Genomic DNA, 23215 nt, shown 5'->3' with positions numbered 1-23215 from the left:
GAGCCATCACAGGTTTAACAGCAGATTTCCAAGAAAGATCTGATCTTGCTAAAAAGACACGGCTCATCTTGCTTTGAATGACCACTCCAAAATCCTATTTTAATAATATAATACCACAGGTTCATTCTGAGTCACTGCCGTGAAATGAATGCACAGCCCAAAGGTTTATAACGTTAGACAGCTATAGAGGGAATTGTATATTCTTAGTATTATGTCTTTGCTGTCTGAGGAGAAAAATCGACTACTGTTAGGAAGTGTGGAGAGAGGAAAACCGCATTTAGTATCCTCATTGTGCTGTAGATGTTGCACAGCATAACTTCAATAAGATATCTGACCATTAAAAACCTAGAATAAAGCCAGTAGAATAAACTTTTACTAAGTAGAACCGTATCATTTTTTGTTTTCATATTTGTTTTGAGTCTTTTGGTCTGTTTTCCCAAGTATTTCTTTGCTTCTTAGGTTTAATGAGTTTTGTATTTCAACATTGCACCATTTCAAATCCTTGTGTAGCATGTTTTGAATGTTTTCCCTGTACATCATTGTTGCTGTGACAGCATGTAATATGTCATCCTGCAGTCGTCCTTATCATCCCGTCAGAAATGACAGCCAGCTTGTATTGTGTTGGTTTTAATTTATTCTCTTTTCTTCTTTCTCTCCACTCATTTCTCCCGCTCTCTTTTTGTCTCACTCACCCCCTTCATGCCTCTCAAACTATTCACATCATAAATTTCTTCACCTTGATCTTTTTCTACGCTCCCACCATCTTTGCCTTCCCTCCAGTCTCTACCAGCCCCCCAGGCGCAGTCCCTCAGCTGTATGGAGTCCCTGTGCTGCTACCAACATGGGCAGAGCGGCTGTTCCCGCCTGGCCCACCTCCTGGAGCAAATGACCGGACAGTGCAAGGCCAGCGCCAACAGTTGCCATTCATCTAGCAACAGGTGGGATGGACCACTACATCAGGAAAGTGCAATTATGAATCCTGATGAACCCAGTCCAGCTCTGGGTGTCATAAATTTGGGCTACACTCCTGACTGTAGCAGTCCATAATGTGACAGCGACTCTACTGTAAGTCTTGCTCAGATTCATAGCAGTTTATGGGAAGCCGGGTTTCAGATGGGCATAGACTGGTTCTAGGGTGCAGCATGATCAGGACTTTGGGACAGCCGTCGAAGGTTAGAGGCTGAAGGTATGTGGACCGAGCCATCGTGGACTTATGAGTTTCTCTTTTCCATCAAAGTCGGTGTTGGGAAAAGTCTGGAGTCTGAACACTTTGATCAACCAGACAGAAGGTTGTGCTTAACTTCACACCCACACGAGTGTGCTCTCTGAAATATATCAGTGCAACTTGTAACCAAAACTGTAGAGACCTGAACTGAACAGTGTCCATACCTTCTACATAGCATGCAGATGTGGATGTTTGACAGTCAAGCCAGGGAGAATTTGATTTATAGTATTTTTTTATTAAGCTCCTTCCAGTGCTTGAATAGGTCACTATACTTCACTATGTCTTGTCTGTGTAGCCCATGTGTCCATGTCCTAATCATGTGCTATGATCTGTTGTTCTGTCTGTCCTGTCTGCCTCCTCTGTTCGCTTCTGTAATACTCTTAAAATCGAAGCGTGGTGTCCAGCGGGGACTCGGTCCGATGAGACAGTTCTCGAGGAAAATTGTCTGATCTGTAATGCACTTTAACAGATGACACCACCACTATATTACTTAGCAGCTTTACCCCTGTATTGTCCAGCAGCTCCTCTTGTTCACTGGAGTGCTTGGGTTAGACGGACAGTGATTAGCTGGTGGAATCATAATGTGGACGTACACGTGATTGAAGCGCTGTGAAAGCACTTCTTAAGTTGTGGCCACTTGGCTTTCGGGCTGCACTCTGCAATTTTGCATTTTTGTGGCCCTGAAAGAGAAAGGGGTAACTGAAATATAAGGCCTTCGTTGCACAGTAATGATGAAACATGATGTCAGTTTCCTGCACTAAGGGATCTCTTAGTTGCAGATTGAACATTCTTCTGTGCAGCAGGTCCACTTTGTGATAAAGGATGATAAAAACATCAACAGTTGTTTTTTTTGTTTGTTTTTTTTGCCTGGTGCAGCTTTTAAGGCTGGTTAGCTGAGTTCACAGTTTGCCGGTCTGCCCAGTCTGCACTTTTCTGTGTTGTATTGTGTCTTTTTACCTGAATCCCAGTGACTCTGTGGGGGTCATTGATTAATCGACCTGATCAGCCCTTTCTGCTGAGCAATCAATAATCCTCAAAACAGCTTGGGACGCTCAGTATTGATCAGAAACGTAATGAAGATGTAGCATTCTTGTACTTTGACTCTTTTGCAGTGGATCTTGCACAGATTTGAGTTGGTGTGGGCAAGCATGTTCGTTCGTTCATGACTGTTATGTGTGTTTGTAAAGGTTATGACTGCATGCAGGTCAAACAGGGGAGGCACTGGTCCTCCCTGTCCTCCCTTCAGCCCCTCTGTACAGCAACCTGCAGACTCGCTGTGGTCAAGTATAGGACTGTCATCAGAAACGGATAGATCCGGAAAATATCTTCACAGAGATATAGAACTGCAAGTGGCTCTGATGACATTACATTCGGTCACGTGTTAATGAAAATAATTAACATATTTGGAATCTGATAATCATTGAAAACTTAGATTCAGCCTTTGGAGAGCAGAATTTGGGCCCCATGCTTTAACATTTTTACCCCCCATTATATCTCAGACCATAAAATGATCCATCTCAGTTATTGTCAGGGTCATTTCACTGGAGGAAACAAAGCCCCTTTGCTTCAGGGTAGAAATTGCCACTAAAAGCATGATTCAATTTAGATGAATTCCTTCCTGCCAGAGTGATTGATTTGTTTTCTGACCTTGGCACGAAGCAGCCAATTGGATTCTTCCAAGCGAGCAAACAGCAGCCAAAGGATGGACATAAACAATTAACATGTATAAAATGCTTGGCTTGGGGCGTGCTTTATTCTGTAAATAGAAAAATTATAGTCGACTTAACAGAATTTGGGGCTGAATCTGCGGGTTTATTTTTTAATCCTCGTCCCCTCACACATCTTCTGTCCCTCCTCCCTCTCTCCTTCACCTTTTGGGTTTAGGGAAACAAAACGGGAAAGTACTATGAACGATTTAACAAGCAGCGAGACTCAGCCCGCGTTTGGCCTTAATGCTAGGATACTGCCATAGGGGAAAGGGAATATATATATATATATATCCACCTGTCCCTTTATTGTATGCTCAATGCCTTGGAAGGGACATATAGCAAACATATTTACAACTTATATAATACATAAAGTATTTATCTGATATTTATTGGAAGCCCAGCTGTAGTTGGCTGCTTGACTTGGCCTGTATTTGCAGCACTGAGTGCCGGCCACAGCTGAATCATGGCTAGGAGCGACAAAGCAGGAACAGACACGGATGTTAGCAGTCAAAGATGTCTTTCGGAATAAAGAAGAAAGATGCTGAGTGTCGTTGTCACGTCCAGGCAGCTGAGTCTCCATCCAGATGTCAGGCAAATTTTACTGAGACCTTTGACGTGTACGGAAATATGCAGGTCAAGAGAGATTCACTCACTTGAAGACAGTTTAAAAACTCGATTCTAGTTTGTTTGAATATCTTGATTAAAAGCTGTTTGTTTGTCTTTTCTAACTTAATTATAATTTGAAAAAGAAATGGATGGAGAGTCAGCTGCTGTCTTGCTCCTCCCTTCTCACACGGGGATCACACCCTAAACCAGAGAGGCTGCTGGGAAGTGTAGTCTCAGAGAGCATCTGTTTTTCTGCTACTTCCTGTATCTACTAATCTTTTTCTACTGGATCCTGAAGCCTTATATGTGCTTCTGAGAAGAGGCCAACATTTAGGGCATGCTTGTTTTATAACCCGGAGTAGTTCCAGTTGGGTGGCGTTTACCTTCTCCACTCCACTTGTCTACTAGAGGCTACAAAACAAGAATGCCCGGACTCTGTCTTGTTGCATGGGGGCTGCTGCTGCCTTTGGTATTTTGTATACAATGTAAACCTGTATGTATTCGTGGCCCCTCGCACACTCTTTGTCTTTCCCTGTCCTCTCTGTGTCTTTGTCCTTCTGTGTCTGAAATCTACATAATGTTGTTTCGAGATTAATTATTCATGTGCTGTTAACGTCCCCTGTGTGCTTGATCTTGTCAGAAATCCGCCTGTTCTGTTCTTTTCATGGGTTCATGTTCCCACTGGCTTATCCCCCAAAGTGTTTTGGGTGCTAATGTCCTCTCGGTCCGTCGTAACCCGCGGAGCAGAGATGGTTTTAAGCACTGAGAAGTTTTCCGTTTGACCCCAGCCCTGGTAGACAGCCGAGCCGGCGATGTTGGCACGTGAGAGCGCCTCCAGTCGAGGCAACATTTGAGTCATGAGCCTATTTAAAGTCCCTGGGTGGCCCCGTTTTTTTTTTTCTGTTTACCAGGTCTTAAAACGGTTGTCTTCATCTCAGAGAGCGGAGTGAAAATTAAAAGGTCACTATTCCGAGTGGAGCTGTTGACATTTAGAAATTTAAAAAAAAATCAACGTCAAAATGAGTGTAGCTCCTGGCAAAACAATCTAGCACGTAGAAGCTGTGGAGACGTTAAGGGCTTCCCTCCTGCAGTCACGTGGAGATGAGACAGAGATACTGTTTGAACGTCAGGGATGTTAAGCCACGGCCTCTCTGTTAGTGCTGTGAGGTGGAAGCTCTGGTTCAGCTTGGGTTGGTTTGTTGTGACCTTAAACGTTGGATTCGAACAGTGGCAAGCTGCTGCTTTCATGTTGTGTCCGTGTTTGAAAAGGTTTATCAGCGGTTTACGTTTCCAAAGGTGATCCAGCATCGCTAAGCTAATAACAAGGAAGGACTGATCTCTAAATAAATACCTAGAATATATAATTTTATACCATATATATATTTGGAGCATATATTTTTATAGTGAAGGAACAAAGAATGCTCAGATTGATATTTCACATGCAGCAATAGTGACGGTTATTCAGGAGTGGATAAATGAGGCAAGAATGTCGCTGATGCTTGTTACTCATGTTTTCTTTTCTCTTTGTAGTTAAGTATTGTGTTGATTTGAGTTGAGTAGCTCAAGTCTCACCTCAGCTGGTCACATATATTTCCTCCTGATTTCACCTGGAGCTGAAAAATTACTGTACTTATCCTGCACCTCTTCTAAATAAGCTTAAATTCCTTAGATTATTCTTTTTTTTATTATTTTTATAGTTTTTATTAATTGAAATGCACTCAAATCTCACATCTGACATAGATTGCATCACCTTATTGATTAAATAATGTAAATTTGTCATGTAAAATAACCAAAACGTAAGTGAATAATAGCGGGTCCATTACTAAAAATAGTTTCAAGACTCTTTAATTCTCTGAGAGAGCCGTTACTGAGGTGAGACTTTTGATACTCATCACTAACAACATCACACCCATTACTAACTCCTCACTCATCCGTCGCTCACTTCCAGTCTGGTTTTGTGTTGGTACTAGTCTCAAACCTTTGGACAGCGGCGTGTTAGCTAGCGACAGCCTCCAGCCACGCTGCGGCAGCCTCCTAACCCTCACTCACTGCTGCCTGTTTCCAGGTCTTGGAGCGACGCCGAGAACTTCTACTCTAACGACCGTAGCATCCTGACGCTGTCGCCCATCGAGGCCTCCCACTGCTGACTCCCAGGGCCGCTGACTGACACACACACAGAACCGGGGGGGGGGGAGAGCTACCACTGCGCTATGAGTCATAATCACACCCCCCACCCCCACCTGCCACCGTTTTATAAACCTACTTCAAGAGTAAAACTCAGCTGGATGCAACAGACAGAGGGATAAGGAACCAAAAGGCTGATTTATCCATCGTCTGCTTGTGTCCTCAAGTGAATCAGAGGCGAGATGCTTTATTCAAGGAAATCAAACGTGACATCTGTGGAGCTCCGGTACCTCATGTTGGAAGATCCTGTCAATGGTCCGATTCACCTGCAGCCTAATCTGAAAAGACCACACATAAATTAAAAGTGGTTCAAATTTATCTACCATCTCATGGAGCTGTTTATTTTTCTAGAACATTTTCTTGCATTACTTAAACAAATTCTGCGTCTGAACAGACACAAAATGGAGATTCCTGGCTGCACTTTTTGCTACAAATGTAAGCTATTGCCCGTCATCAGTCCTGCTCAAAGCCTTGCAGACTGACGACGCGTAACCGAGTTGGTTTATTCATGATCAACCTCAACATCGGACTCATTTGTTTGGTCACACCAGGAATATTCATGTAGCGCGAGGACAGAAACTCTGCAGACTACATTGGGAGTTCACCTCAGAGGTGTCGGCTCGCAGCTGAGGCTCAGCGTCACGTTGCTTCCATGAACTGCCACACAAAGTTGTGTCTCTGAGCGGCCGGCTCCACTGCTGCACTTTCGTGTCTCATTCGGACGGAAAGGGAAAAGGCTGGATTAGCCACAGTCCCGTAGCATCCAGAACCACGCTGAGGTTCTGCTGGCTTGCTTCTCTCTCTCACGGAGCTTCATCTCTGCTGTGGTACCAAAGACCAAAGGATTCAAACTGGAGTTTAAAAAGAGAAAGTGTTTATTTTTGTGCCTGATTGTACAGAAGCTTATATTGTTAGGAAGTCGTTGTTCGTGCTGCTTTCTCGTCTTGACTGTTCAGGCCTCTCGTGTCCCCGCTGCGTCGCTCCGAAAGAGGCCGGATGTTTAAAAAGCCATAACATTTTTGAAGAGTTATATTATTGATAGATTATTGAAGGTACTGCAGATAGAAGCCTGTTGTTTTTGTACTCGTCCCCCTTGAATGCCTTTTTTTTTTTTTTTATTTAAATCAGCCAGATGACCAAGAGCATCTCAGCATTAGTTGTAATCGCATTCAAGGCAAAGGAAAATGGATGTAATGACGTTTCATAACATCTGCGCGAGGCTGGAACCCTTCATCTAAAAATATTTCCCCCGAGTGTCCAGTCGGGTAATGGTACCAAAATGGCTTTAATGCTGAGATGCTTTTCCAAATCATGGCTGACGCATGTCGACCCAGACGGCAGAATGTCTCTACGTTCAGAAATATAAATATGTTTCACTTTCAGCGGAGAAAGGAAAGGAAAAGCAGAACATTTGCACATGTCACATATCAGAATTTATTGGTTTTTTTCTCTGGAGAAAAAAAAAAAATAATAATCATTGTCACCATTTTAATCATCTGAATCATGTTTTTTGCTGTTACATTGTTTTTGCTGTGTGTGTTTCTATCCACCTGCTCTTGAAGTGCGTGTATGTGTGTGTGTGTGTGTGGACTTTTTTGTGTTTCTCTGTATGGCAGCCATGTTGGTTGAAGGTACATCATGTTGAACAGTCTCAGCGGCCGCATGCTGCCTGTAGGTTACAGGGTTACATCTCTGTCGTTATACAAAACAAGTTGAAATTAAACTTTTCTGAGGAGAATCACTCCTCAAGGAGGGAGGTTACTGACAGAAGTCTGATGTAGAATATCATTCAAGACAACCGTTTTAAACTTGACATCAACAACCACACATTGGTCAGTACATGAAGAATCGTGGGACGTTCCTGCTGTGGAGTTGTATTTGGTAGATACCCATAGTCAGTGGATTAACTGTAGCAGAAGGTGGAAGCAGCAAACAAGACAGTAAAATGTATTGTAGCCACCAAAACACCCTCTTAAGAGACAAAAATATCAATTTAAATATTTGATATGCACCCATTCTCCAAAACATTAGGTACACTAGCCAAAATAAATGCATTCCTGCACTAAATTTTAGCTTCAGTTCATGTTAAACTGGTGGTAATTCAACTGGAGGATCATTTTGGAGGATGTACTTTGCGGTGCTGTTAAGCTGGGTTGAAATAAACACTTATGTGTTTCTGTTATTTAGCTTAGCCCACTGGCTTCAATGTCAAAATAATAGAAACGTGTCAGAACAACACAGTATAATTCAACAGTACCACAAACCACTGCCTCTAAAATGAAAACACAGTTGAATCAGGAGCTCTCTGTTACTTTAAACAAATATATTATAAGAATATTCTAAGCTTCATGAAGATAAAATTAAGTGCAGGACGGTTTATTAGAAAACATTTGTTAAGTGTGCCTAATGAACTGTCAAACTTTCTTTTCCCAATGGGGAGCCGAAGCTTTTCTATCGCTCTCTTCAAAGCCACCAGACTCCATTTAGAAAAACAACGATTTTACCTCACAGGACATGAGGAGTGACTGGTTTACCACTGTGATGCTTCAATGATTTAACACATAAGTTTGAATCCAAACCTGCACGTTAAGTCACAATAATACATGACAACAGATCGAGTGATCGTTGATTGTTCTTTTATTTTAGGTAAAATTACCGTTTTTCTCAATGGAGTCTGGTGGCTTACTTCCTTGTTGGAAAAGAATGTCTGACATTAAAGTAAAAGCAGGAATAATATTCTAAATTTACTGTACATTTGAACTGCTACCGATTTATTTTTAAGCGTATTTCCTGCTGACCATCATCTACAGCTGATAACACGCTGACTATGATTATCTCGTCCTTTACAACCCCACTTCAGCTAAAGGCTGTCCCTTTTAATGTTTAAAAAGGAGTCGGCCATCTTCCTGTAAGTCAACTCATTAAATAATCTCTCTGTTTATTTTTCTGTATGCTACATGTTGTTCCTTTCTGTTCAGGTGCAACGGTGGAATATCTCTTTATTACTGCGATAGTTTATTTTTTTTTCTCTTTTTCTGTGTTTGTGTTAAAAACCTTTTTACATATCTATGTATCTGTAAACGACGTGATATATTTATAAGAGCTAAAACGACACTTTCAGTTCTGTCGCTCCATCACACCGTTGCACCTTTTAGGACACATTTACCGAGGAAGTCACCTTTTGAACCAGCTGACCTCATATCTGCTATTAAAACATCTACCTTGATGCATCTGCACCTGGATGAAGAGAGCACGTGTAAATGAGTTTTCTTTTTTTAGGAGAAGTCAGGACGTCTCACCCCCTGCTGCCTTAACTGTCTCACTTTGGTGCATGATATAACGAAGAGTACCCCTTTAAAAAAAAAAAACAGTTGATGCAGCACAGACTGAGATATTCTGAACCTGATTTTTAAACCACAATATGGGTTAAAAAAATATATATATAAATATTGTAGTGCATTTATTGGCGCTTCCTTATCTTCTTAAGTCAACACCCTGGAGCTTCCTGTTATTATAATACATATTTTCACAGCTTTTCCAAGTCCTGCCTTATCCATCAGTCTGGCTTCGACAAATCTAGTTTTTGTCTGTCAACATTTATCTTTTGTTACTGCTTTACTTTTTTCCTCAAACAATCAACTTTAAGGAACTGGATTTTAGATGAAGACGGGCTTGGTGCCTTTTTAATAGCAAAACTGGTGCTGCTTTTTGCACACAGAGGCTAGTTAATACTGACGTTACACATTTACACAAACTCACGTTGCACCTAAATACTCCTGTAATATCACAACTGGTCCAAACATCAGGATGTTATACCGCTCAAAGTTCACCCACGTCAAAAAATAATAGTTCAGCCTCTTACCTCAGTGTTTACGAGTGTCAGTGTTGCCCAGTTTCTACTTGAGATGGACGAAAAGGGAAGAGGAGTCAGTGTCCTGGCTGAAGGCTGCAAAGAGACACCTGCAGTGTTAGTGCGGTTCTGATGCCCCCTGGTGGTCAGTGTGCGCACAACAAGGCGTTCAAAACGATAAATGCCACACAAGTAAACCTAAAAATAGAGCACGTTTAAATAATGTTAATAAGGATTATTAAGAAATATTCACAATCATTTACCATTGTTTTGGTTCTTAATGTGATATTTTAAAGTCAGTTGCATTTATTTGACAAAAAATGGAAGCCACATCGCAATAAAGAGGTCAATTTGGGATGAAACTATTTTGAATGTCAACATGTCTGTGGAGAATCTCAGTCATCCAGGTGACGCTGAAACTAAAACTAAAACAAAAGCAACTGGATTCAGAACTGAAGAAGGCACAAGTCCAGTTTTCCTTTGTTTTAGGACGACACTTTTTAATAAAAATATAATTTAGTTTTGCATTTTCATCCATAATTTGAGTCTCCTGAGTCACGTTAGTAGCAATTCAGAAAACATTTAAATGTCATGCATAGTAACAGTTTACGCAGACTGCACACCTGAGGCACAGAAGCGGCTCTTTTCACGGCTGTTTCAACCCGAGGAAAAGAATGAAAGATGTTGTGTGCAAACCTGGTCCAGATTCTCTAAAGCACTGCAGCGCTGACGTCATCTGAGCTCTGTTAACGACGGAGCAGCAGCAGCAGCAGATCCAGCAGCAGCAGCAGCAGCAGCAGTGCTTGGACCTATGGGGTATTTCTAGAAGCAGGAGATTACTCAGCCACATAATTCAGAAGGGAGATTTAATATTTTATCACCACTGATTATCATCATGTCGTCCATCAGAGGCAGCAGTCGAGTTTAATTGGGAACCAAGAGCTGTGTTAAAGTCTGTTCCTGCTTTCAGAAATACTGCTCGTATATTAAATGGTTAGGGGCTCGGTCATGGGTGTTCACACTGGGGGAAAAAAAAAAGTCTTGATTAATTTTGCTCTTTAAAAGCGTACAAATGACATCATGTGATCTTTGCTCTTGGAAACATTTGACTGCAGACGGACGCTCTTAATAAGACAGAATCAGATTAAGGCTCAAATCAGATAAAAAGGAAGAGAGGGAAAATGTCACCCCATCAGTTTAGTGCAGCAGGATGTCCTGTGGCTCACCCAGATCATGTCAGAGCTCAACAGTTTGTAATTTCTCCTCCCTCCTCCCGTCAGTAAATCCTCCAGCACCAGACGATCGTCTAATAAACCACCGTCATCTTTCTTCTGTCGACTGATCTCTGATGATGTGTCCTGTCTGTCCTGTCTGTCCTCCTCCTGTCTGCAAATCTATCTTATAGCTGAAGATGCCGCTATATTTACAAAATAAAAACATTTTTTTAACAAACTTGTTTAATTGCTTTTTTGGAGTTCATTCATTTAAGTGCAATCAGGAAAAATTGACATTAACTGACCAGAAGTAAAACAACAACAACAACAACAAAGCATCCAACAGCAGAAATAACAAGAAATCTCTAAATCAGGGATGTCAAACTCGTCAAGTGGGCCGTAACAGTAAGATGATAGGACAATAACCTATAAGTAACAAAAACTCCAGATTGTTTTCCATTTGTTTTAGTGCAAAGAAGAATAAGTAAATTAGGGGAATGTGTACATTTAATGAAGTATCCTTCCAAAAAATAAATAAGTGTAATTTAGGCACATTGCTGTCTGCTGTCTAGTCTCAGTGTTGTATTCTGTCCACTTCTCATACTAAAACAGAGGACAAATTAGGGATATCTGTTTTTTTCACTGGACAAATTACAGTCTTCGCACTTTGCAAATTCATGCTGCGGGCCAGATTAAACCCTCTGGTGGGCCTCTTTTGGCCCACGGGCCTTATGTTTGACACTATGCTCTAAGCGGTTAATGAATAAGAGATAGAATGTCATTAAGGTCAGTCGACGATCCCTGAAGACGGAAAGCTATTTTAATCCTTTGTAAATTAAGTTTTTAACTTTGGTAAACTGACAGTTTGAATAATAAACAGGTTCTATATGTAATTGACAAAAACTAAAACTTTTTCAAATTTGAGAATTATGTTAAGCTTGTTTGTCAGACGCGTTTTAAAGGCAACACTGGTTGAATAAATCAATATTTAGGTGTTTATTTTAAGTGAATATAAAAGTAAAATCAGCTGGAATTAAGTGAAAAATTAACTACAACAAACTGACAAAATTAACAATGTAACTAATCTTATAATGTCTTATTTGTTATTCATACTGAATACTTAATTAGTGCGTACTGGGACACAGTAATGTCTTTTTCACTTCATGGCTATAATATATACTGCATATATCCCAGTCACAGACAGGCGCCATGATAATCAGTGTTATTCACCTGTCATAATGTTATGGCTGATCAGTGCATATGGTATACATTTTTGCATTCAGAATACAAGAAAAGCCACATAATTCTCAGTTTTATACTAATTTATTTTAGATTTCTGGACGTCAAACCAGCTTTCTTTAATCCCTCTACTACTTTAAGTATTTTTTTCTAAATGAAACAGTTTTGAAGGAACTACATGTTTAAAACCAGGATGTGAAACAGTTACAGGAAACAATCATGGTGAGCCAGTACAAGGGAAAGTATGAGGAAGCAAAACCAGCAGCAGGAAAGGGATTTTCTGACTCAAGTGTCAGGTAAACACCATCTACAAATCAGATCTTCAGATCTATGTCATACATCCACAGGTTTTGCTAGAGTGTTTTTTTTTTTTTTTTTTTAAATCTGTAATCTGCACAAGCTCTCAAAGAACAGCACGCTGAGCTTTTCTATGAAAATAAAGATGTAACACTACATTTAGACCTCTGCACAGATGATTAAAGGCTGTTACATACATGAGAAGTTTGTTCTCGCTCCAAAACTACGTCATTTTGTTCGCACAGCTTGTTCTTGACACATCAACGGGGAAGAACTTTTTTTCTTGTGTGGTGTCCAGTCACTATTCTGTGTTTGGTCAGAAATTGGAAGTGGGCGTGGCAAACACGGAAATGCTAGCGGCCACTCCGTGAGCTCCCAGATGCTAATATGTGAGCTAATCTGGCCGACATCAGAAAATAGTAAGAAAAGCGGGAAGCCCTACGAGGAGCTGGCCAGAGTTCGACGTTTGAGTTTCTCGTGAAGTATAAATTACTTGGCCAAAACAAACTTTTTTCTTGTTCTCACAGCCCTAGAAGAGAAAACAAATTTCTCATGTCTCGTGTCGTATGTAACAGCCTTTAAGGCTTTGAAGATGCCACAATTCACCAAAACAAAGATTTGAGATCCAACAAAACTCCCTCAGGTAAGACATGAGGCCGTGTACACTTTTAAAAAACATTTTATTACAGTATTTAACTACTCCACTACTTTCTTTTGATCATCCGTCATACAAACAATCCAGGAAATGAACACGCGTGTTTACAGTTTTAATCTACAAAAGGCCTCATATCACACCAGTTAGTAAGAAGAGAGCGGCTCGGCAGAAACATCTGCGCGACGGATCGCCGACCGTTGGTGGATTTACACAGGAACAAGCCATCTGTCAGCTCAAAGCTCTCTGTGGCCGACATTTCATCCTTCAGGGGTTATTTTTAAAACCCACAGACAAATCTGTCGTCACTTTTATCGGAGAGAGAGAGAGTAATAATCTGGAGTGTGTTTTGTTTTTTTTTAACCCTCAATTCAAACATAAACCTCCTCTCTGTACTGATAATACCATGATGATGAGGGGTTAAACCAGACACCTGTAAGAAGAAGATGTGTCAGGTGTAAATGATGGAGAGGTTGGAGTCGGTCTGGGAGGACAGGATGGGTGGATTTTGAAGAATAAACCCCGGTAGAAAATACTTTTACGTGCTCAAAATAAAGTTTGCATCCAGTTGTTTAATTTGAAAACGTTCACTTTTCATGAGTTAGGACAAATACTTGCACAGATTTAGCTTTTAATGCACATCAACAAATTGAAGTGCAGAAGGAGTTTCTCCCAGTTTTCAGTAACTATTCCTCAAAGCCATAATTCAGTTCTCCCACCAGCATCTGCCTCCAATGTGCCCAGATAGTGTTTAGTTTTGCTACTTTCAACATATAAAGAAGTACTCTCACAAATTAACATTATACTACAGACAGAAACCATCATGGAGACACATAAAGAGGACAAAATTGATTCAATGCAAACAGCAAAAAGAACAAAAAAGCAGAAATCAGCATGAAGGCAATAACCTGCGGCATACGAAGGCAACTGGAGACGTTTTATTTCTCATACTTTCTTCTTTCTACTGCTGAATCTAGTGACGTGTCTTTGTCTCGTCCGTTTCAGACCGACCCCCAAACTCATCCTCAATCAGATGATTCAGATCCTGACTCACGCGCAGCAGGAATCCGACTTCCCCCTCCAGCTGTCACACCTGTCGACTCTCTTCTCCTACCTGTCTGAACGTTTGCGGGTTTCATTTTGCGTCTTGTCTGTTTACTGGCTGCTCCCCTCCTTCCCTTCCTCCACCTCCTCCTCCTCCAGCTCGACGAGAGCGGCGTGGCGATTGGCCTGAGAGCCCTCGCTGAAGAAAACCTTCTTGATCACACCTGACTTTGGCGCCCGGATGGTGTGCTGCAGAGGTCAAGACAAAAAAAACATCAGCATTGTTAGCAGCTCAGCGGAGAGAGTGTGTGTCCCTGTGATTCAGACTGATTAAAAGGTGAGAGAGTGAGAGCCTCACCTCCATCTTCATGGCGATCATGACCATCAGCGGGTCTCCAACCTCCACTTTATCTCCAGCCTTCACCAGCACCTGAACACAAAACAACAGCTTCAAACTACTCTGCGTCCGTTTGAAGAGAGTACATCTAGTCTTTGTTCCGCAGGAGAATAAAAAGTCACAACGAATTAATACGAGAATAACTCATGTCTTTGTTGCTCTCTCATATTAAATTTGTGGCCCGGTCATCTTGAATACTTTTCCAGTTGTTGGGTCGGCTGTTATCACGTCTGCTTCAGTCTCATTACGCTGGCTGCCAGAGCATCAGAGCTGCACAGTAATATCCTCAGAGATGTCCCCCATAAATACAAACAATAATAATAATAAGGTGGAGGCAAAGAAGTGCATTCATTTTCCCAGATTCAATTTTATCCTCAGTAGCTTAGTATTCTATTGCAGCCAGTTACAACAGTTAAAAGACGTGTTCACATTATCCTCCACTCTATAAATTACACCGTGATGCACATATATGAAACTTTATTTTAGTCCACAAGGATGTTCAATTAGCAAACAACTAGTTTTCCCGACTCAAAGTTTTTTGTCATCGTTGTAATCTTATAGGCGGTTCAGGCTCCTGCGTCAATTTGAGGCGCAGCTACAGCGACAACCCTACGCAGACCCTAGCGCCGTAGCCTGACGTGCACCTCCAACACCGCGAGAGCTGTGGTTGGTTGGTAGTGTACTTACGCTTTAGTATTTCCATCTCCGCAATTTTCGAATTGATTGTTTTGGATCAGTAAAGATGGATTTGCAGCAAGGAAAGGTTAACTGAGGAGGTTCGGCGATACAAACATTTGTAGGACTCGTCTTTCGTGAAATTTCGGTGAAAGTTTCAGTCGCCATTGTTGAAAGTGAAGCGGGAAGCAGACGCAAAAATTAACCCGTCTGGTAAAAAAGACACAGACAACTAGCGTTTGTTTGGTGTTTTTACAGAGTGAGCCAGACTGACGAGCACTCAAGTATAAATGGCTTGTACCGGCGTAGGCTACGTGCGTAGGTTACACCGTCTATGTCCTGTAAAAATGTAAACTCCGCTTTACTCCAAAAAAAATGATGTTTGCTGCATACCCTTGCATTAGTGCCCATCAAAGGACTTCATTTATTTTGCGTGCCGCTTGCCAGCGCAGCAGTACTTTCCTCTATTTCAACAGTTTCAACAGACTGTTTTATTCTTTGATTTAATTCTGTAAATCTTGTTTCATTCAGAAGGAATGCAACTGTGACCTCCCTTTTGCTCCTCAGCCTCAACCCCTGTCTCATCGTTTACCACCAGTTTTAATTATCCTTCTTTCACTGTCCACTGTTGTTAAAATCATGCCAACTAACCCTGTGGTGTCACAGTGTGTGGTGCGGCAAAATGGCGTTTCACATTTGTTAAACAAGCTGAGCATTAAAGCAAACACTGGAGCATGAAAAGACTTCGCACACAAACCAAAAACCTAATATTTCAAAACAACTGGCAATGTAATGATTTACCTTCTAAATAAATTATAGATGAGCAGGCTGAATAATTAATATACTGTGTGTATGCTCAGTTATCTTAAGCTAATTATAAAACACATTATAACTTGAAGGTTGCTTCTTGCCGTTTAAGTTAAATCGCCTTGAAGGTACCGATAGATTGTAGTTAGTTAGAACAAGCTAGCAGTTTCCCCCTACTTCAAACCTTTATGCTAAACTAAGCTAGCCACCTGCTGGCTGTATCTCATTTTTAAAATTACACACACACACACACACACACACGAGAGTGGCTGCAACCATCTCATGTTATTCTCGGCAAGAGACATTAATTAGTGTAGTTTCTAAAAAGTCAAATTATTTTCACATTTTAGGATGTCTTGTGTAGATTTAGTTAAACATCAGGACACCTTAAAATCTAGTCTTTATTAATCTGTCCAAAGCCCTGAGACCGAAAGAAATGCAGTATTATAATCTGGTCATATAACTGAATGGCTCTAGATATTTAAAATGTTATATTTGCTTTTTTTTCAGCATTGTATGTTGAATTGGAGGATGTGAAGGATAATTTGAATAAATTCCCATCTACAGTCGAAAAGGACTTTCAACATATTCTGTTGGCATGATCAAATGAAAACCCCTCTAAAGTCAAACTCACCTTCTCTATGGTTCCAGTCATGGGGGCCACGGCTCCCCCCTGAGCTCCAGACCCGCTCACACCAGCCAGATACTTGGGCACCGGGACAGACACCTGGGAGCTGCCCTCCTGCAGGAAAAGAAAGTGAAGCGACAGGTGACTGACAGCAGAGCTAAGAGGATCCAAACGGGATCTAATTTCCTCTGATGTCAGGCGCTGAGAGTTTGCCTCAAGATAACGGACACGGAGGATGACAATAGCTGAAGAGAGGAAACGGGGACTGTGCGTGATGTGACAGGCGAAGATCTATTTCTGAACGGACTGGGGACATTTGATATGATCTGAAATAAATACGCTGTAAATAGGATATAATAGGATGTAAATATGCTGAACTAAACGGTGGTCACCTTGCGTTTAAAACACATTTTGTTTCCTGTCACAAACTGAATGTTTCTTTAAACTAAACATTGTGTGCACTTCATGTTGTGCTTTGTCTGATGGGACACGAAGCTTCATTTTTTGGGGCTGTGGTCTACTGTGGTAAATCATTTCGTAAAATAGTATATTAGTGATTTCTTGCGCGGAGTTTGTTTTTGTCTTAATTTGAATTTATTCGTTTAATTTAATCTAGTTTAAATACACAAATCCATGCATCCCTGTATGTGTCTACATGGACATTTGTGTCCAGCCTGTTTAGAATAAAAACAGACCCCTTTATTTAGCATCTAATAGGTTCTCTAACAGAACGATTTCCATCAAGTTGAAGATATATTATCCACGCAAACGCAGCCACTGACATAAATCTGTAAAGTACAGTGATGAGAACATTACGTATGTGTTTCCGGTGTCTGCTGCAGTGCTAGTAACAAACCGTGGAGAACAGGTGCACTGTGTTGTCCAGGATCACCAGTTTGGGACGGGACATCACTCCATTGACGGAACAGTGCAGGAACGAAGCTCCGCCTTCCTCCTCCACCTCCCCTGTCACATGGTACACCTCCTCACCAATCTGGAAGAAGCAGACAGCAGGTGTGATGAATAAGTTTCGCTTCTCGTTCAAACAGAATTAACTCATGCTACTAACCACAGAGGTCTACTACACCTCAGGGCTTCACAATACATATTCACGTCTCTTCTTGTAATATGTTTAGAGTTAAAATAATAGAGAGTTAAAAATAAATTAAATTAAATGACTGAAGAAAAGTGGAGTACCTGCATGCTGTAGCTTCCATCTTTGTTATACGTAATGACCACGTCGACTTCTAGAGACACAAACGTGAAGAAATGGTTTTAAGAGTCTTGACTTATCGTTTACTTTAGATCATGCGGAGACACAATTAATAGAAACTCTGAATAATGAACACGAGTTCATTAAAAAACTGTCACGTACCAGACCAACCCTTGACTTAATTATTCAGTCATTAAATAAATTAGATCCACGGCTATGAGTCAGCTCCGACCGTACTCGTGCACTAATTAAAACGAACACACGGCACCAGTCCTCCAGACGATTTAACACAACATTTAACTCACGCCTGTCGACCTGCACACTTCACGTCTCCAGAAGAGAGACGGACAATATTTTCCAGTTAGCCACTGTTGCTAAGCCTAGCAGAAATGATGCTAGTTACCCATTTAGAGCTAGAGAGTTAAATTAGCCCATTATTTTCTTTAATTTGTTTCAAATATCCTTAATTTTGACTTCCCTCTAGAAAGGGTCAGCTATTTTGTACCATACAAAATAGATTAACAGAAAACTGGTCATAAAAAATCTGATCATCGATTATTTTAGCAGAAATTAATTAAAGAAAAACTGATGTATGACTTTTAATTCACCCTCTCAACGTCCCTTTCTGAACACTAGTGGGCAGTAAAGGACCACAGCACATCTCTTACTTTTGTCTCCCAGCTGTAGTGTCATGTTTCTATTAAAGTGGATGTTGTTTCTCCAGCCGCTGCTGAGGCCAAAAGGGGAGAAGGGATCTGGAAATCACACACACACATATATATGATTAGCTACTCAGCTTCAGTGTGGGCTGTAAATAATCTCCTTATACACAGAGAGTGTTCTCCCCTCACCGGTGGACGTCTGCGTGAACTCCTGCGTGTGTTTCCTCTCCTGCAGCAGCAGGCCCAGGGCGGCTTGGCAGATCGTTGCCCCGGAGGGCGCTCTCGGGGCGGGGAAGAGGTCGGCGTAGTGCTGAGGGATGAAGCTGGTGGTCACATTTCCAGCCTCGAACTCCGGGTGGCCCGAAAGACTCAGTAGGAAGTCTATGTTAGTGTTCAGTCCCACAATCTGATAAGACAATACACCAGAACCATGAATTACAGGCATTGTGCATGTATCTCCTTGCTCGTTTTAAATTAATTTCTAAAACATGAATTGAGAGCATGAGTGCCTTACATTGTACTGTCGTAAGCAGTACCGCAGCCTCTTTAAAGCAGCTGATCGGTCCTCTCCCCACACCACAAGTTTGGCAATCATTGGGTCATAATGTGCCGACACCTCATCCCCTGTAACACACACACAGAATAAAAGATGCTTTATTAGCATCTTCCTGAAGAACAAATTGAGAACTGTCTACACACTGATCTCTTTTTACTTTCTCTCATTGTGTCCCATCTTTTATGAAACATAATTTTTTTTGTTTGTTTGTGTGATCGTCCAGTTTGATACATCAAGCAGACATTTGCAAATGGGAAATTTAATCCTTTAATGCGCCATTCATTCCCCACCTTCCCTGACTCCGGTCTCTATGCGAGTGTCTTGGTCCGGTGGAGGCGTGGAGAGGTGCAGCAGAGGTCCCGCTCCTGGAAGGAAGTCGTTGTTCGGGTCCTCGGCGTAGATACGAGCCTCAAAAGAGTGTCCCCTTAAGATGATGTCATCCTGGAGAAGAGGCAGACGCTCCCCTGCTGCCACCTGGAGGAGATTTTAACAAAGCATAACATATTTCTGTCAATAAAACTTTTTAAACGAGAGGCAAAAAATATCTATTTGATTTCTCACCCTGAGCTGCCACTCCACCAGGTCGGTTCCAGTGATCATCTCAGAGACGGGATGTTCCACCTGCAGCCTGGTGTTCATTTCCATGAAGTAGAAATTGTGCTGTGCGTCCATTATAAACTCCACCGTACCTGAATGGGAATGAAAATTGCATGAATATACTGCATGTTCTGCGTCCGATTCACTGAGCTACGACGAGTGGAGTTTGATATCTCACCTGCCCCGACATAGTTGACAGCCTTGGCTGCTTTAACTGCTGCCTCTCCAAGTTTCCTCCGAACCTCAGCACTTATACCGGGCTGAAAAAGTACATGTGTGATGATAGAGTGAAATGATTCAACAGAGAGCTTAAATAAGTGGTCTAGCTTCACATTTTAACAGTGAAGGAAAGACACCAATGTCACCTCTTCCAATGACAAACAAAAAAGCCAACCAAGGGCTTTTATTTAACATCATTGCATTTGGAAAGAACTGATTTCCATCTTCTTGTTTGACCATAAGAATAGTTTGATCACCAGAGTTGCCAATGCTAACAGTTCGTTTATGTCAACAATAGGGACTTTTCCTAAAAAGTGATGTAACAAATCCAGAAGTTAAACTCAAGGTCAGCATCCTTTTCGCTAGATGTGTCTTAACTTTGCAAAAGAAACTGATTCAAATGATAAATTCACAAACTTAGACACTGTTTGGTGTTGACTAGGTTTAGTCTGACGGGTGACAGCAACTGTCAAAATGGTTCCTCATCAACAATGTATCTCTGTGACTGTCTTAATTCACTCACTCACTCACCCCTGGTGCTTCCTCTATGATCTTCTGATGTCTCCTCTGGACGCTGCAGTCCCTCTCAAACAGATACACGGCGTTACCGTGCATGTCCCCAAACACCTGGACCTCCACATGCCTGCAGGAGACGGAACGATACAAAACTGAAGACAAAATGCGCTTCTCAGTCACTGTCTAGTAAACAGTGAGCAAGCGACTCGTTACCTGGGGTCCTCGACGAACTTCTCGACCAGCATGACGTCGTCATTGAAGGATTTTCTGGCCTCTCGTCTCGCCGATTCCAACTGCTCCAAGAAGTCCGAGTCTGATTGTGCAATACGCATTCCCTAAAACACACACACAAAAAAAATGTAAGTTTGCTGAAGAAACTTTGTTATTTTGAAAGTTATTTTGGCAACTTCTTCTTACTCACCTTCCCTCCGCCTCCACGGACAGCCTTGATCATCACAGGGTACCCAATCCGGACGGCCTCTGCTTGCAGCCTCTCGTTTGATTGGTCCTCTCCATGGTAACCGCCTATAATTGGTACCCCAGCAGCTGACATGATGTGTTTGGATGTGCTGAGACACAAGACACAAAATAATGACAGTTAATTCACACACATTGTTTAAGTGTTTGTTCTTGTACTTGCTGCTGTTAATCTCATACATTTATACTATATTTAATCGTTAAGTGATAATTACTGGCAACAAGGGACATATTATGTCACCTCTTAATGCCCATGTCTCGGATTGCAGAAGAAGGAGGCCCAATGAAGATGATTCCTTCCTGTTTACATGCCTCTGCAAACTCTGTGTTTTCTGACAGAAACCCATAGCCAGGATGGACCGCCTGTACACACAAGCACAGATTAGATAAAGAATAGGTAGAGGCAACTAAGAAACCCTGAATATTTTGCATTTAAAGAAGTGTTTTTGCTGAAATACTCACATGTGATCCAGACGTCTTGGCCACTTCCAAAACTTTCTCCATGGAAAGGTAACTCTGCTGGGAGGGTGGAGGGCCGATGTGGTACGCTTCATCTGCCTATATTTATAAAAAAAATAGAAGACAGAAAAGTAAAACAACAATTAGCAACATGACGTTTTACTGTACTAATATTCATTAAGCAGCTGCAGAAAGTGGAGATTACAGAGCTGTGTTTCATGAAGAGAAAAACATTAAGTGTCTCACCATGGCCACATGCATGGAGTGTCTGTCTGCATCACTGTACACCGCCACCGAGCGCACCCCCATCTTCTTCGCTGTGCGCATCACTCGGCACGCGATCTCGCCCCGATTGGCAATCAGCACCTTCTCTATCCTTCCCACTCCTGTAGAGTACAACAGTTCAGTAGCACGAGAAGCTTTAAAAGGCTTTCTCCAAGGTCTTTAGGAATTAATCTGCACAGTCACACTTATCAAAACAACCACGGCACAGATACTGCTGCACCAACTAGTACTTATAAAGCTTTTAAAATATCAAATACATAATACAAAATTCTGATAATGGATTAGCAATTTAAGTTGTTAGCAAAACAAACATGCTAAACAAGCTCTGCTAGCAGGTCTTCATGTTGCTTTTCTCTTTTGTGGACCATTATTTGGGTGTGTCTGTGTTAGAAATTCTAACAATTATTATTTCGCTTAGAATACTTAATAAGTTAGTAGTTCAGTTGACTTTTCTTGTATTAGCAGAAAATTATCATACATGTTTTACCAAGTGTGTCTCCAGAGAAGACATCATTTAAAGTTTGAGTCCCAAACAGATGGAGGAAGCCTCAGTTTACACATTAACTCACACACATGCATCACACAGGTGTTATGATTTACTCACCTCCTGAAGCAAGCCTCACGCCTCTTTTGGTCCATGACAGTTTTCTGAGAAGAGGAGGAAACAACATCAGTAGCATTCATTTCTAGATGGTTGGTAAAGGATGGACAGATGCTAACCGAATGCAAACTGCACACCTTTAAGTAAAAACGCCAAATTAAATAATTTATACTAACTATAAAGCTAAAACTCCTGAATGACAGGACATTAGAAGTATTCATGTTGCACCAGCAGCATTAGCCAAGCTAGCTGTCAGTCTGCTACCTTTATTTAACCTTGCTCTGCTCTTATCTGTTCTTGCAGCTCACGGGATGAAGAGTGTTTTAAAAACGTCTTAATGTTTAAAGCAAAAATAACGACACTTCGAGGAGGTCAGAAATCATCACCGTGTGCAGAATATATTATAATCTTAGTGCAGCTGAGTTGCTAGCATAGACGCAGAATAACACTGGCTGGCTTGCAAACTTGATAGCATTAAGCTAACGTTAAAACTGAGCTAGCTAAATATCGAAGAGCGACGAAGAGAAGGCAGTGTGCTTTCGGACATAACAGAAATTTAACGCGTTCATGTACTCACTGTGTAAATATCCTCAAACCATGCAGAGAAGGGAAACTCAGAATAACAGCAGCCATAGCTACCAGCTGCTAAAGCTAGCCGTGCTAGCTAGCTACCTGGCTGAATGACCAGCTGAGGAAGAAAAAGCGAAGCGGTTTATATATTAAACGGCTCCTATATCGTTTGTTACTCATTCAACGGCTGAAAATACAGTAGAATTAAATTAACGACATGTATTTGAGCAACTGAAATGTTCCACTCACACTAAAACGCGCTGTCACACTTTATTGAACTTTATAATTACTATTTATGACCTTTCCGAGGACTCGTAGTGTCTTCAGCCAATCAGAATAGGAGATATGGAGGCGGGGGAGGAAGGTGCAGTTACCAAATATGGCCGGAAGATGGCGGTGTTTCCCCTTTAAACGTCCAATGAATAATTTAAAAAACATCACACAAAAATAAAAACATTAATTTTATTTAATCAGAAACGAAATAACAAAGACATTCAACAGATTTTAATTTTGAAATTACACACACGTAACAG

General features: G+C 41.4%; 2 protein-coding genes across 5 annotated transcripts in view; one reads left to right on the top strand and one right to left on the bottom strand.

Annotated features, from left to right (window-relative positions):
• The window catches only part of atp11b (ATPase phospholipid transporting 11B), a 48358-nt gene extending 39384 nt beyond the window's left edge, over window positions 1-8974 (top strand). Inside the window, exons 29-30 of one of the 3 annotated variants that reach the window (XM_084547911.1) lie at window positions 781-938; window positions 5606-8974. In XM_084547911.1, the coding sequence (XP_084404037.1) occupies window positions 781-938; window positions 5606-5687 (240 nt within the window). In that variant the 3' untranslated portion in view covers window positions 5688-8974. Of the gene's footprint in view, window positions 1-780 lie in introns of all 3 variants that reach the window. The other 2 variants (XM_084547910.1, XM_084547909.1) reach the window with 2 other exon arrangements.
• On the bottom strand, window positions 5970-23087 carry mccc1 (methylcrotonyl-CoA carboxylase subunit). Of its 2 annotated transcripts, none has more exons than XR_014699158.1 (20): window positions 22690-23087; window positions 22116-22159; window positions 21473-21612; window positions 21230-21325; window positions 21009-21130; window positions 20712-20859; window positions 20504-20625; window positions 20306-20417; window positions 19734-19815; window positions 19520-19647; window positions 19249-19432; window positions 18917-19026; window positions 18592-18808; window positions 18409-18495; window positions 17725-17774; window positions 17384-17521; window positions 16534-16641; window positions 14379-14450; window positions 6330-14269; window positions 5970-6002 (listed from the first exon to the last, which is right to left on the bottom strand). XR_014699158.1 is itself a non-coding variant. In XM_084547913.1 (20 exons), the coding sequence occupies exons 2-20, from the start codon at window positions 22743-22745 to the stop codon at window positions 14132-14134; spliced, it is 2154 nt and encodes a 717-aa protein (XP_084404039.1). In that variant the 5' UTR covers window positions 22746-22800; window positions 22932-22949; the 3' UTR covers window positions 9095-14131. The 2 variants fall into 2 exon arrangements, 1 of the variants encoding a protein (XP_084404039.1); XM_084547913.1 differs by lacking the exon at window positions 5970-6002 and having other exon boundaries at window positions 9095-14269; window positions 22690-22800; window positions 22932-22949.
• Between the last annotated feature and the right edge of the window lie 128 nt (window positions 23088-23215).

This window comes from Chelon labrosus (genome assembly GCF_963514085.1).
Source record: "Chelon labrosus genome assembly, chromosome: 7".
NCBI classification, from domain to species: domain Eukaryota; kingdom Metazoa; phylum Chordata; class Actinopteri; order Mugiliformes; family Mugilidae; genus Chelon; species Chelon labrosus.
This window is presented reverse-complemented; position numbering and strand designations above follow the sequence as displayed.